General features: G+C 44.0%; 1 protein-coding gene across 1 annotated transcript; it reads right to left on the bottom strand.

The window, feature by feature from the left end:
* Positions 1-3,761: 3,761 nt before the first annotated feature.
* Positions 3,762-13,598, bottom strand: dyrk3 (dual specificity tyrosine phosphorylation regulated kinase 3). The gene is made up of 6 exons (XM_085353193.1): positions 12,544-13,598; positions 10,392-10,501; positions 7,443-7,648; positions 7,023-7,326; positions 6,518-6,934; positions 3,762-6,422 (listed from the first exon to the last, which is right to left on the bottom strand). The coding sequence occupies exons 1-6, from the start codon at positions 12,584-12,586 to the stop codon at positions 5,688-5,690; spliced, it is 1,815 nt and encodes a 604-aa protein (XP_085209319.1). The 5' UTR covers positions 12,587-13,598; the 3' UTR covers positions 3,762-5,687.
* Positions 13,599-13,975: the final 377 nt, after the last annotated feature.

The following is a 13,975-nucleotide window of genomic DNA, read 5'->3' as shown; positions in this document are numbered from 1 at the left end:
GTATAAGTAGCAGCCAGGAGCTACTAATCAAATGCATTTCAGCACCTGATCATCAGCAAATGTGAGCATTTCTGTGAAAGCAGATATTTTGTTGTTTGCAGTTTGCTTGTCTGGAGCATTTCCACCTGTGAGTGTCGCAACAAATTCAGTCTATGGCTGTATAATAATCTGCAGAAAACCCACAAGCTACATATCAGAGCCCTCAGCCAGCAATGTTAAAGTTGATGACAGTACAATTAGCAAAAGACTAAACAAGTACAGCTCCTTTGAAAGGGTTGCCAGGAGAAAGGCTCTTCTCTCTCAAAAGAACGTGGCAGCACGGCTTAGCTTTACAAAGTGGCATCTGAACAAACCACAAGACTTGAGTGTCCTCTGGACTGTAGAACGGAGATGTTGGACCACAAAGGCCTTTACACACTGCAAACAACCACATTTTCTGGTTGTGTAACACATATATATGATCCCGATGTTTCTAAACAAGAAAAGGAGGAAAAGGAGATCCTAGGTTTATCCAGTTTTCACAAGAAGGAATCAGCAGGGAGAATTTCTAGGTTTGATCCAGGAGTTGAAGCGGGATGACTGCTGTCGTAGATAGTGCATGATTTCAGTTGGGCAGTTAAGCTTTTCTTGGTTCAGGACTGCATCTGAGGAGGCAGAGAAATAAATTCAGAGAACCAACTGACCCAGAGCAGCATTTAGCTGTGTGTCTGAGGTAAAATAACATTTTTTAAATATTTCTATATAATTATATAGTCAATACTGGTGCACATTTTGAGCTACGAATACATTTACTTATTCACATCTGCAAAAAATGGGAAAAATCTAGCTCAGAAAAAAGGCATGAAATATTCACACGAATCTTTTTACACGTCCGGTGTGTGAAGGCCTTAACACACGGCGTCGTGTTTGCTGAAATTCAAACACATATCACACAAACATGTCATACCAACTGTCAAGCACGGTGGTGGAGGGGTGATGATTTGGGCTTGTTTTATAGCCACAGGAGCTCAGAAACCTTGCATTCATTGAGTCAACCTTGTACTCTCTGTATGCCAAGGTGTTCTAGAGTTATATGTGAGGTCGTCTGTTTGACAGGTAAATCTTGGCTTAAACTGGGCAATGAAACAGGGACAATGCCGCCAAGCACGGCAGAAAATCTACAACAGATTGGCTCAAAAAGAAAACGATCAACATATTTCAATTTCACATCACAGTCCAGACCTCAACCTGATTGAAATACTGTGGTGAGACCTTAAGAAACAAGAAGAAACATTTTAAGAAGCCAGGCCCAAATCCCTCCACGATGTGAGAGACTGACAAAGTGACATACACAACCATTACTTCAAGTTACTGCTGATGGAGGTGGTTCCACAGGCTACTGAATCATGAGGTGATTTATCTTTTTCACATGACTGTAAGCAACATGCCTAAAATGTTAAAATCATTGGCAGATGACACTAATTTATATTGCTCTGGCAAAGGTTTGCAACAGCTTCTGCACACAAATAAAGAACCTTAAAGTCTTAAAGGAATTAATATGTTTTCACTAAACTACAGGGAAACCTATTATGTATAATAACAGGCAAATAAAAATAAAGTTATCCGATCGAATCGACGGCATAGCGGAGCTTGTAGAGAGACAGAAACACATGTTTACACTTAGAGCCAAACTTTTAGGAAGAAGCAGGTCAAGATTTCCTAACCTGCAAGGTAACCAGAAACCTGTCACCACTCTGCCCCTCCTCGTTCAGACTCAGCACCAAAAATCCTGCTGTGGCTCCATATGGTCTGCAGGGTTAGACTCACTGGGAGATTCTCGTGTGGGAGAGAGATGTGTGGGGTTGACAGAAATAGAAATCAGTGTGTCAAAGTGGATGTAGGGACAGAGGAGCTTTACACCATATGGTCAGAAGGTGACTGGGTTGATGTCTAATGGGATTGGTCTAATCTGCTTTTATGTTAATCAAAAGAGATGAAGAGAGAAAGATTCAATCACTTAGCTTTAGAGTCTGTCAAGTTCTACTAGCTGATTGTACGAATCATTTTAAAGGGAAAGCTGAATACAGGAGAAATGCATCCCTGTAAAACCTGTTCTTCTGCTACAGCGCAAACAACGTGAGATGAGAACGTTTTTACAAGGACGGGTTACCACATCAAAACAAAGACAGAAGTTTTCTTGTAGGCTTAAATTCCCTGAACAATAAAATGAGATGGTCTGTCTTTTCGCATGCATTGTCTGCTTGCTTATTTGTTCTGCTTAGCCTCATATTTGAATAAAGATTTTAATAAGGGCACCCTGACCTACTGCTGATGGAAAGCAGGTGCCACACCCAGGCTCAGGCAAAATAATGGTACACACATCATTTTTACCCTAAGGCAACCCTCGTATTTTCAAGATCAGCTGGCAATAAACACCTGTGTCAAATTCTGTTACGTATACCCGGCTACCTAGTCATCACAAACCACTTCTCTAGTTTCTGTATCCAGTCATGTTGCTCAACCGGTTTCTCCTCCTCCTGTTGCATGTGTACCTGACTTTTTCATCCCACTGGACACCAGCCTGCACAGTGTAAACAGCCATGAATCACCAGTGTCTGCGATCTTACGAAAGCAGGCGTCTTCTTCCAAATTTTTCTTGACAGGATTATTTTTAGCAGTCTTGTGTTTTGGTTTTGTGTCACATCAGGACACGAGACACAAAGGACATAAAAGGACAAGAGAAAAGTTGAGAAATATCAGGAGGAGGGGCAATTTAATCTATATATAATGAGATCTAATCAGCTAATCACATGGCAGCAAATCAGGCCGTTCAGGCATGTAGACACGGTCAAGACGATCAGAAGTTCAAACTGAGGATCGGAAAAGGGAAGGAAGGTGATTTAAGTGACTTGGAATATGGCATCTTTGTTTATGTTAGATAAGTGTTGTCCAAAAAGGAGAAAGCATTTAGTGAGCTGCTGCACTCCCGCCAAAAGTCCCCCGCTGACGTCAGAGGTCACACTGCATCGAGCTGGTAGGAGGGCAGCAGTGACTTAAATAACTGTTTATTGGTATGCAGACGAGCATTTCTGAGAGCACAACACTTAGATCCGTGGAGCAGAAGACCACACCGGGTGCCACTTTTGTCAGCTAGGAACAGGAGTCAGACAGCAGGGTCATAATTTAGCATAATCAACATGAAGTTTCACATGTCACAGAAGCTGTAAATGAACAACAACAAAAACATTACTGTCAGCACTTCCTAAGATAGCCTGTACTCATTGTTAATTTTGTTGGCAGAGCAGCTGTTTCGGCTCTGGCACAAACACAAGTAGCAGGTACACTTACTTTGTTTCACTACCTAGAACTAAAACGCAGTCCAATAGCCTGGAAGGCTGAATCGTCTTCCCGTATGTGTGCTGCGTATTTTCTCACATCTGTTCCTTACATCTTTATGACTTTAATAAAGGTGGCATAACAACAAGGCAGCCTCAGTATAAAAGGCTATTGACTCATTCATTACCGTCTGTAACCTGATCGCTGACTGAAATCCAGTTCACTTAAAAGTGATTCATTATGCTGACTGCAGTGTAAGCCACTGTTTTCCTGACACAAGCTCCTGATGTCAGGCAGAAAAAAGACCCAAAACAACCCCCCCCCCCCCCCCACACCTGGTTTCTTTGGAGATGAGAGCTTCACACTAGGTGACAAATGAGCAATACATGTCTCATGGAATTAAAAAAATTCATTAAAAAAGCCCATTTCAATCCAGAAATCACCCCAAAGCTTAACAGTTCACTGAAATCATTTTTATTTTTTCTTAGAAAAAGAAACTATCACAACTTCATTTGGTTACTGTACAGTTTCTCTCATAGTCACTCAGTTTTGATAACAGGTTGTGATTTCATGCTGAACACCAAACACCCTCCCTACTAACTCACACCACTAGTACAACATGACAGTATATGACTTTTCTCTTTTTTTCTTCTTCTTTTTTTCATTTTTTTTTTTTGCATTTGACATCCTTTGATATTCAGGAGTGAAAAGCATTAGAAACCACTTCTATAAAAAAAAATGGAGACAGAGTAGAAATCCCTGACAGTTTCACTTAGAAAATGAGGGACAAGAGAAAGAACTCTTTGAATGGTGTGGTCCATACCAACATGCACCTGACATGTTTCTGTGTGCGCGTCTGTACGTGTGCATTCTGGACAGCACCATTATTCACTGTGTATGTGAGAGTTTAAGAGGTTCCCTGCCCTACATGAGACAGAGTGAGAAAAAAAGAGGAGCGATAAAAGTGAATGTGGGGGAGGAGAGAGAATCTAGGTCAGATTGTGGAGCATGCAGACCCCCTTCACAGACTCTCGTAAATGCTCTCGCTCTGAGCGGACTGGGCTTGCATGCCATCTTCATCCACAGTCGGGATACATGACTATAAGTGGAACACAGTAAATTTTAAGATTAAGGGATGTATCAAGTATGTCTCCCTGAGAAACGTTTCTTTCAACAGTACCATTAAAACCGTTCGTTTTGTCACTGGCTCGTCTTCCACACATCTCTCCTCCAGAGAATAAAATATCCTGGCTCATATTGAACATACTGCCCTTCATTTTATCCCGTGATCTATCTTTCCTTGCACTACCCACCCATTAGGACCACTACCGCTAACAATCTCGGCAGCCAATTACAGGCACGGGCAGGTGACATTCATACAAAACTTTCCAGCCAATCAACCCAAAGGTGTTTAGGTGCTTTGACTTACGGCTCTCTCCCTCTCACTCTCTATCTTGCAAACCAGTTGTGAGGTACCGAACGCGACGCCTTTGTGACCGAGTCCGAGTAGCTCTACTGTTCTTCCGATTCCCCATTTTTTCCCCACTCGTGTACGGTGAAAATAGGAGGACGACAGTGGGCTATAAATAGGTTGTCTTATGTCCTCTCAGCGTTTTCCATAGTATTAACATCACATACTGAGCTGACACACAAGTGCAAGGGATGAGGAAAAGTGGTGTATGTGTGTGTGTTTGTGGGGAGAAAAAGGAAAGAGGAAAAAATAAACTTCTTACTTCTGTTTTCAGAATCTGTCGCTACATAAAGCCAATCCTGTATTACCAGTCTGAAGGCATTTTTGTTGTATATATGAGGGATAACTGAGTTAAGTGTTCGCAGAACCCAAAAACTAACAATTTGTCTTCTAGTTAAAATCCATTGGCTGAACAAATCTCGCTAAGTCTAACTTGATAAGAGTAATCTCTGTAGCCCTTTTCAAGTTTAAGAGAGTGAAGTGAGGCAAGTGACAGTGCAGGTGTGCTTCAGTGCGTTTTACCAAAACACAACACTTACGTGAGATCGCACACAGGTTAGAGATATTTTCTCATTGAACAAGCTGTCCACTCACACGAGGAAGTTTTCTTTTGTTTTTAAAAAGCATTATCTAATATCAAACCACGTCCTGTGGCTGTAAACGGAAAATCCACAGCCGCTGTATAAAAACTTTTGAGTGTTTCTTTTATTATTCCTCTCTTTCTCTTTTCAACTATTATTAAAAACCAAAGACTGGGGTGTCGACACCTCGCAGTAGAAAACAAATAAAAGAACAAACAAAGCTGTTTTAAAACCACTTTCTCCTTTACTCTGACTCCTCCTGAGGAGTGGGAAAACGTGGCGAGGGAGGAGATTAGAGGATTTTATCTCTCGCTTTCTCTCTACGAGACAAGTTTAGGTAGGACCGTGCGAAGAGGTATGGCCTCTCCTGAATCTCCCATCATGTTGCTTCTAAGTTTGTTGTTACTGGCAGTTGTAGAGCTTAAGCCAGGCCCCCCCTTGGCCAGAATAGAGGGAAAGGAGGTGCTGTGGTGCTCGGGGAGTCGTTTCACAGACGCTCCTTGGCTCTTCTCTGTCCCGGGTATTGGTTTGGGAAGCCTGCGATACAGCCAAGGGTGTCTGAGGGCCTGGCTGGGGGTGAGGCGAGAAGACGGGTCCCAGTCCAAACACTTCTTTATGAAGTCAGTAAAGGCGGGGTCCTCGCAGCCCTTGAGTGCAGCACTCCAATCCTTGCTACCTGGAGGACCTCTCATCTTGCCACGGCGCGAGCGGGACCCTGTCAGCACAGTGGCTCCGGTGGGCAAAGTGTTTGCACCGCAGTACCGAGGGTGGCCCTTGGAGTTGATGAAGTTTTTTGCTCTTTTGGCCTGCTCCAGGACCTTCTGCGGCGGCATCCCCAGCAGCTCCATAACACAGGCCAGCTGGTCGCCCTCATCTTCGCCGGGGAACAAGGGGTAGCCAGTCAGCAGCTCGGCCAGAATGCAACCAAAGCTCCACATGTCAATAGGAAGGCCGTAACGTGAACCGAGGATCACCTCCGGAGCTCGATAAAAACGAGATTGAATGTAGGTGTAGACCCGCTGGTGTTCAAAACAGCTGGAACCAAAGTCAATCACCTGGTAGGGGCAAGAGAATAAGAAATGATATAAATGAAAATGAAAACCAAACGCACAGACCCATTACAGCACAGACGAGAAGGCGCCGCCTTTACCTTGATGCCGCTGCGACCCTGCTGTTTGAGCAAGATGTTCTCTGGCTTGAGGTCACAGTGGATGATTCTGTGCCTGCTTAAAGCCTCCAGGCACTGCAGGATGGAGTGCGCAAACTTCCTGACCAGTGCCAGACTGAAGCCCTGGAACTTGTTGCGTTTGATAAGCTCATACAGGTTCATGCTGAGCAACTCAAAGGTCATGCAGATGTGGTTGCGGAAGGTGAAGTTCTCGAGCATGTGCACAACATTCATGGTGCCGTTACGATCCTGCTTCCGCAAGTGCTCCAGGATGCGGATTTCCTCCTGCGCCTGCCGGTGGAAACGCTTCTCGTTGCGCACCATTTTCAGAGCCAGGTGTTGCTGCAGTTTGTGGTCATATACCTTCGCAACCTGGCCAAAGCTACCTTTACCAATGATCTGTAGAGAGTAAGAGAAAGGACAAGCATTTGTTTAGCTAAAAATGAAAGAACAAATTTAAAGCCACAAACATCAGAACACATCTGACCTTGAGGAACTCGTAGCGGTAAGCCAGGTGGTCGTGGGCGACGTGAATATAACCTCCTTGCTCGTCATCGTAGCCGCAGTTGTTGCTACCTCCGGCAATTGCGGGCCTCTTCTTTGCATTGGGTCCCACAAAGTAAATGTCTGGGTAGGAGTGGATCTCCGCCTGTTCCAGGGTGGTGAGCTGAGTTCGGTACAGTCTCAGAGCCTGATCAGGAGTTAGTGGGCCGCACACTTTACTGCTGTTGACGCCATTCCCAGCTCCATGCGGGCCAGAGGATTCGACAGAGCCCTTACTGGATTCAGTGCTGTGGCAAATGAGGATGGAACAAATGTGTTAACCGACAGCTTGACTGGTCATCATCTCGCCTGTAACATTTTACTTAGTTAGCATGCTCTTAGTTAGCATGTCCATCTTTCTCACCTGTCCACACTGTGCTCTTTGGACAGGCTGGAGGCTGGGGCAGGTTTAGTGGGTGTCTCATGAGTGGTCCCACTGTTCAGTGTGGTTGCTGTGGTTATGGCGTTGACCTTGCGGTTGCTAGCCGAGTCATCATACAGGTACTTCACCTTTGACGGGGCACCTCGGATGGTCACCTGATCCCTCATTACAGCCTTGTTACTGACAACCTATTGACACAGAGGCAAAACAAGACTTTACAAGACGCAATCGGTGAATATCAGAGCAAATGCAGTTTATTTTGCTCTACAAAGAGAAAACAGTTTCTTAACTGAGGGTCTTCTAAAAATGACTCAAAACTCAATATTATCCTGCATCATTCCAGCTCCACATATAAGACAGAGTCTGCAACATTTTTAAATCCTGATTATTAACAAGAAAAAAAAGGTTGTATTTGATGCAGATCAAAATATCAACACCCAACTGTAGAGTCTCAGGTGGAGAGAAATGAGCAGACATCCAGTTTGCAGTTGGTTAACCAGCACGACAGGATCCAGATCCAGTCTGGCAGCAAATGCTAATGCGCAACGTCCCCTCTTCTCCTACCAACACATGCAAAACGACCCACATCCCCACCTACTTGTTTGTATCCTTGCTTAGATGAAAGATACCACTAATCATTGTTAGTGCTGTAATAATCTTGCTATAAACATTTAACTTCTAACTTACTCCTTAATTACTGCAAATAGCATCTACGTACAAAATGAAGTTCAGAATAAAAGAAAGTGATCGCACAGTCACTAGGCGATTCCCCCCCCCAATATAACTGTCCACAAACTTTAAAAGTGACAGTTCCACCTTTGCTTGGGGGTGAAGGTTAAAGGAGTTTAAAGAACGGTCTCGAGTCTCGCCGGAGAGCAGCTTCGTTTCAGCAACCCCAGGAATTCATTCCTCCTCGCTCTCTCTCTCTCTCTAGCGGAAAGAACGCTCCGCAAGATTATGGAGCACAAGGGAAATGATGGTCATTAAAGTTGAATTATATTGTTAAACTATAGAAGATGTGTGGCTGTTAAGACATGAACTCACCGAAGCCTTCGTACAAGGAGTTAGACTGGAGAGGGATATATCCTCGCGCTTTTTGTCTCTCTCTTACACATGTACACTTTTTACTCTAAGGGCAGACCGATTTTGGGAAGATTGTTTTGTTTTTTTTAGGAAAAGTGGGTGTTGATCATCCACGGAGAAAGGACTCAGCTGAGAGTGTGTTTTTGTACCAGGTTTGGGCTCTCTAAAAATAGAGTGGGAATGCGGGATGGGTTTCCATACATGTAACTATATAGTCTTAACTTATTACAACAGCTCTGCTGCTGACCCAGGGTCTCATGCAGCTGTTGTTCCAAAGTACACAGTGAATGTCACTGATCGAGCCCCTTCACCCAGACACATACACAAATATTGACATACATATCAAAGCTCTCCACACGGGGAACAGCGTCTGTGATGGATTACTGACTGACCCGGCTGAAAAATACAATAAAAATTCAAACGTAAGAGGGCTCCAAACGGGAAGAGAAATCAGAGCGTGCGGCATTTTCTCTCACTCAGGTATTACAGAGGGTGGAGTCCCCTGTGTGCAAATCTGCATGGTGCAACAGATGGAGGAGAGCTAATCTCTTTCTGCTACAGAAACACCTCAGTATCTTTTTCTCCTCTCTCTGAAGCTCACACAAGGTTGCAGCAACCACACAAACCTCTGTCACAAACAAAGCAAATGATGGTATTATTACGCTGCCGTAATTTGGGTGACAGTCAGAACACGGCTATAAAAGGTGGGGGCTCATGAATTCAACTTACTATGAGTACAATTTATTAAAGCAAATCAAGCCCTCATCTATCAGTTTATTACTTTAATAGAGCATGAGGCTAGTGTCTGAGGACTGAACACGCTGAACTGGGGCGAGTTACTGTCAGTCACATTCACCGGAGGACAGTAACTCTGTGAGCGTGACACAAAACACAAAGGAAGAAGGATGGGACTAGAATAGAAAACTAGGCCTAAACTCTGTGCAAGCCCACTGATGGAGGATTACACGAGCTAGGGGAAGGGGAGGAGAGGGGGAGAATGCTGATTGGTGAGTTTGTTTGTGGGTCACATTTTCAAGCCCAATAAATCTTTACAATATATCAAACCAGCCTTTTTCATCTACTGACATGTAGGCCTGTGGACTATTGTTGTTTGTGTGTATGTGCATTTTATTTTGCCATAGGGGACATTTATAAGATCACATATATATATTTACCTAGGCTAAAACAGATCATTTATTTTTGGTAATAACCCTCCTTTAATGTAAAACTGCCTAAAAAACTCAAAGCAAATCCCTAATTATCTTTCAGAATGGATTAACAGAACAGCAAAAAGTAATTATGGTATATGGGTCAATTTATTGAGATTAATGAGGTCGTATCCTCAATGAAAGTTACCGTAAGCACCGTAAACATGCATATATATCACCTGCTCATTAACATGGTTTGAGTCAAATGACGTGTCCAAAAACAGATGAAGGCAAGATAAGCGCACTCTGTATTCACTTTAGCCGAAAAAACAAATTGGCCAATTCACCGTAGTTTCCCTGACGCAAGCACCGAGAACTGCCGGGGCACCAAACTTTGATGCCCTAGGACAATAAATGAGTCTTACTCACACAATGCTATTAAATGAAGGGTATAAAAATCTACTGAAAGTCACATGTTGGAGATAAGGAAACAGATAAGCTGCCCATCCTACGCAGCCAGAACACAGTGGAACGAGGGAGGGAGGGAGGGGGGGGGGTACAAATGTGATGAACAGGAACACAGGCAAGGGAATATCTCTCAGAGGAGCAGGAAGTCTGGAGACAGAGTGTGCTCCAGCACAGGAAATAGGGCTTAACTGGCTATGCGCGTATGCGTGCGTGTTTGTGTGTGTATACTTACTGTGTGTTTGGGCATTGGGGGTAGCCCCGACGGACTGTTTGTGTCTGCTTCGTCTTTCAGGATGTGGTCGGTCCTCATGTACGAGTCGTACAGACCGTCACCATGGCGAGCTGCAGGGACAATGATGAACAAAGTCAATCAGTGTGATGATGTGAGGCTATTAAATCTGCAGCAAAAGCACAGAACGATCCTCGAAGGTGACGTCAACAGAATGCAATTTAATTTTCTCCACTGAGACGCACTATCCTTGTTTGACCAAATCAGGCAATGTCCTATTAATCATCTCATCAATCACACCAGCAGTTCTAGTTACCCTGATGCTAAAACAAACTGCATTGTACAACTAGACAAATCCCTTGAGCCACCACAGCAAGACATCTTGCATTACACCGATCTCTGTATGCCAGTGGGGATGAATACGGTCTCCCACAACAGGCTATCTCACAGTTGCAGTGAAAAGACCACCATTATCAGATACATCACTGTAGCTATTGTACCCAATACATTGTGTCTAAGGCCAGCGCTCCAACCTGACCAGCTTACACGCGGCTTAGGGTCCCAGATCGCTAGCGCTGCAAGTGGTATTATTGGCCTAATGGGGGTAACAGATGCCTCTGTGACGACAGCATCTTTCCGTCTGCCCATCTGTCCATTCAGCCCAAATCATGTGGCGCACACACCAGGTGTGTTTGGAATTAGAGCTAATATAGAGGGATGCTTGTGCCTGTCATTCAATAGTGCTGTGTTTCATGCTCACCTCTTTGGCATTGAGCCAAACACCTAATACGAGATGATACGGCTACAGTAGATGGACGAGCACGGCATTTGGGACTGTGGGTGGAAGCCAATTACAAAAATGGCAATCGCTCCCATTGGCCAACTGTTTACCACAACAGTCATCGAGCTTACATGCTAGCTGATACACCAACTGATTAAAACTAACTGTGTAAAGTGCAGCTTGAAATCAGGGTGAGTAGCTCATTAGCCGAAGTTGTGGCGAGTTTGGCGTTCTCCCTCGTGAGTCCCAGAGAGTGCTGTAACCATGTGTAGGTGCGTCAGAGACTATGTTCCCAGCACAGGCTTGCTTCTGGACAGATTAGACCTGCTGCCTGGATACGCACGCATTAAACCTGCACAGCACTGCAAACAGTGGCATTAGGACTACACACACAATATTAGCCAAGCACAGACTCCATTAGCCCTTAGCAAACTCCTAATCGCTCAGTGGGTGCTCAGCACTTTTTGTACAGAATCTGAATTTGTTGTCCAAGCAAAGCTTGAAAGGAAAAAAAGAGAAGAAACAGAGAGCAAACATCTGTGTAACCCCAAACATCCAGCCCACTATGTCCAGCTCTCCCCACTATGAAAACTCCTCGGCACTGTAAAGGATAGAGAACAGGGTTCAGGCAAACAAACACAGCAGCTCATGTGTCATAAAACGTGTGAGCGTGGCTGTGGTGGGGGAAAGGCTCAGCTTTTTGTCCTCTTCCTGGCATTCTGGACAAAGTGTGTTTTACAGAGGCAAGGTAAACCACAGGGTTCATATGACATGACATAACGATGACAGCTCTGTCATTTTTCATTCTTTCTTTCTTGGCTTCTTTCTTATTACCAGCTAAAAAAATAAAATTAAGAAAAAAAATCTGCACATAAGCAAACAAAAACAGATCAGTCACAGTGTCATAAAACAATAATAACACTGGTCATAGTACAAATTCCAAAAGCGCGTCTTAAAAGGATGCCAACTGAGATATTACTGCTTATCAACCCTTTGATAGAACAATAAAAGTTTACGAGAAAGATGAAAATAAGAAAATAAAATAAGCTTCCTGGTGTGACATTCAAAACCTTCTTAGATAAAAGTCTTGTAACTGATCAGGGTAAGCAAAAGGAAAAGAAAACTTGTTAACATGTCGGGTCTTGTGAGAAGCCCACGGCACTGTTACAGTAGCCTATATACGTGCTCTATCCCCACAGACGCGACGTGACCGCGAAGACACTTGTGAAATTAACCAGTTCTGCAGCTACTTGGAGGGCATTTTTTTAAATCCCAATCATACTCACCTCTAAATTACCCCCAAATAAATCCTATTCACACGACCACGAGGAAGCGAACGTACAGACAAACAACGTTTTACTTTGTTTTGGTTACCTGTTGCTATTGGGCCCTCTGGTTTCCGGCTTATTATCATCATGATTGCAATTAATATTAGATGCCAGCATCCAAAGTGAGGGGAAAAATCAGATTTAAAAAAAAGGAGAATAAAAGTTCAAACTAGCAAACTGAGCTACTAGTATTAAAAAGTCTGCTGTTGCAGTGTTTTGATAGCAGTCCGAGTACCCGTTAGTTGTCTTTTCGACTGAACTCAAGTTGTTTTCCTTTCTGTATCAGCAAGCTTTCTTCCCAGTGTAAGCAGTAGTTTCTTCTTAGTTTTACTGTGTTTTCATGTGTTGCTCTCACACTCGTCTTGGCTAACATGGGCCAAGCTACAATTAAAAAAATGAACAGGCGGTGGGGGTCGTTTCCCTCAGCTAACTAGCCAGCTAGCTCGCAGAGCCACGAAACACTCGTCCGCCGGAGAGCCGCTTCCTCCGTTAGTTTGAGTCCAAATATCACAACTCGATGGTCTGACCCATGTGCCCCTCGCCTTTCTCTGACAGTACAATGAGTCGATCCAGAGCACCATTCCCGTGCCTATTCCTGGTAAGCTGGCTTGGTAGTTAGCAAACAAGAGCCCCCAGGATTTGTCCTCCTTCGGGACAGCTTGGGGGGTGCTTCGCTCGTCTTCGGGGATGGCTAGCCCAGAACAGGCTAACTGTATTCACGCCTCATGTTTATACTGCACTAATAACCGGAGCAGAATCCCCGTCGCGTAAAATCTTCACCTGAGGTCAGTGCAGTAACGCTGCACTGTTAAATCCTTCTCCTGTGCGCTGCGAGTATCTTATTCGACGGTGCAGCTGTGTGTTGTTGCTAAGGGCGTCTTCACTGAGCTCAGAGTCAGCAGGCGGACGGAGGGAGGGAGCAGGGCGGCGCTTACCGGGCATCCAGACGGCAGGCAGAAGGGCGCCCTGCAGCGTCCACATGGAGGTCTGCAGAGGAGCCAACAGGAAAGTGGTCGAGCTTCTGCATGCATAAGAACATCACAGGTTGTTTTTTCTCACATCACTGCGCGAAAAAGCAAGGGGGGAAAAACAAACAAACAAACAAAAGACTGATGTAAAGAATTAGCAAGTGGTGCACTTGTGTAGAAGAGAGCCATACGTTTCAGAAACACCCGGGCTATTCCTGCGGCAAGAGTCCTGTAAAAGGCTTATAAGCAACACTCATTAGCAATGCTATTATCTCAAAGTAATTATTATATATTATAAAGCAATTATAAAAGTGGTTTTTATTAGAAAGTGGTGCAAAAGGGTCAATAATTTGCTAATTCCTGTATTTGAACTGTGGATACATGCTAAATGTGTTTTTTTTTGTTTACTTGTTGTTTTTTTTGTTTTTGTTTTTACTGTTTTCAGACATTTCTACAGCACAATAGGTCCACTGATGGGCTAATAAAGTCAGATGCACATATATGGCATAA

Source organism: Diplotaxodon limnothrissa, linkage group LG5 (assembly GCF_057381915.1).
Source record: "Diplotaxodon limnothrissa isolate DT_005_m linkage group LG5, D_limnothrissa_male_GT1.1, whole genome shotgun sequence".
Lineage (NCBI taxonomy): Eukaryota > Metazoa > Chordata > Actinopteri > Cichliformes > Cichlidae > Diplotaxodon > Diplotaxodon limnothrissa.
Note: the sequence above shows the minus strand (reverse complement) of the source record. Positions and strands in the feature narration are given on the sequence as shown.

Excerpts from the sequence above, each read along its gene's own strand:
- dyrk3 (XM_085353193.1), bottom strand. The coding sequence starts at position 12,586 with ATGATGATAATAAGCCGGAAACCAGAGGGCCCAATAGCAACAG. Across the intron at positions 7,649-10,391 it reads CCCCAATGCCCAAACACACA|GTTGTCAGTAACAAGGCTGT; the intron begins GTAAGTATACAC and ends CTGTGTCAATAG. Across the intron at positions 6,423-6,517 it reads AGGGTCGCAGCGGCATCAAG|GTGATTGACTTTGGTTCCAG; the intron begins GTAAAGGCGGCG and ends TGCCCCTACCAG.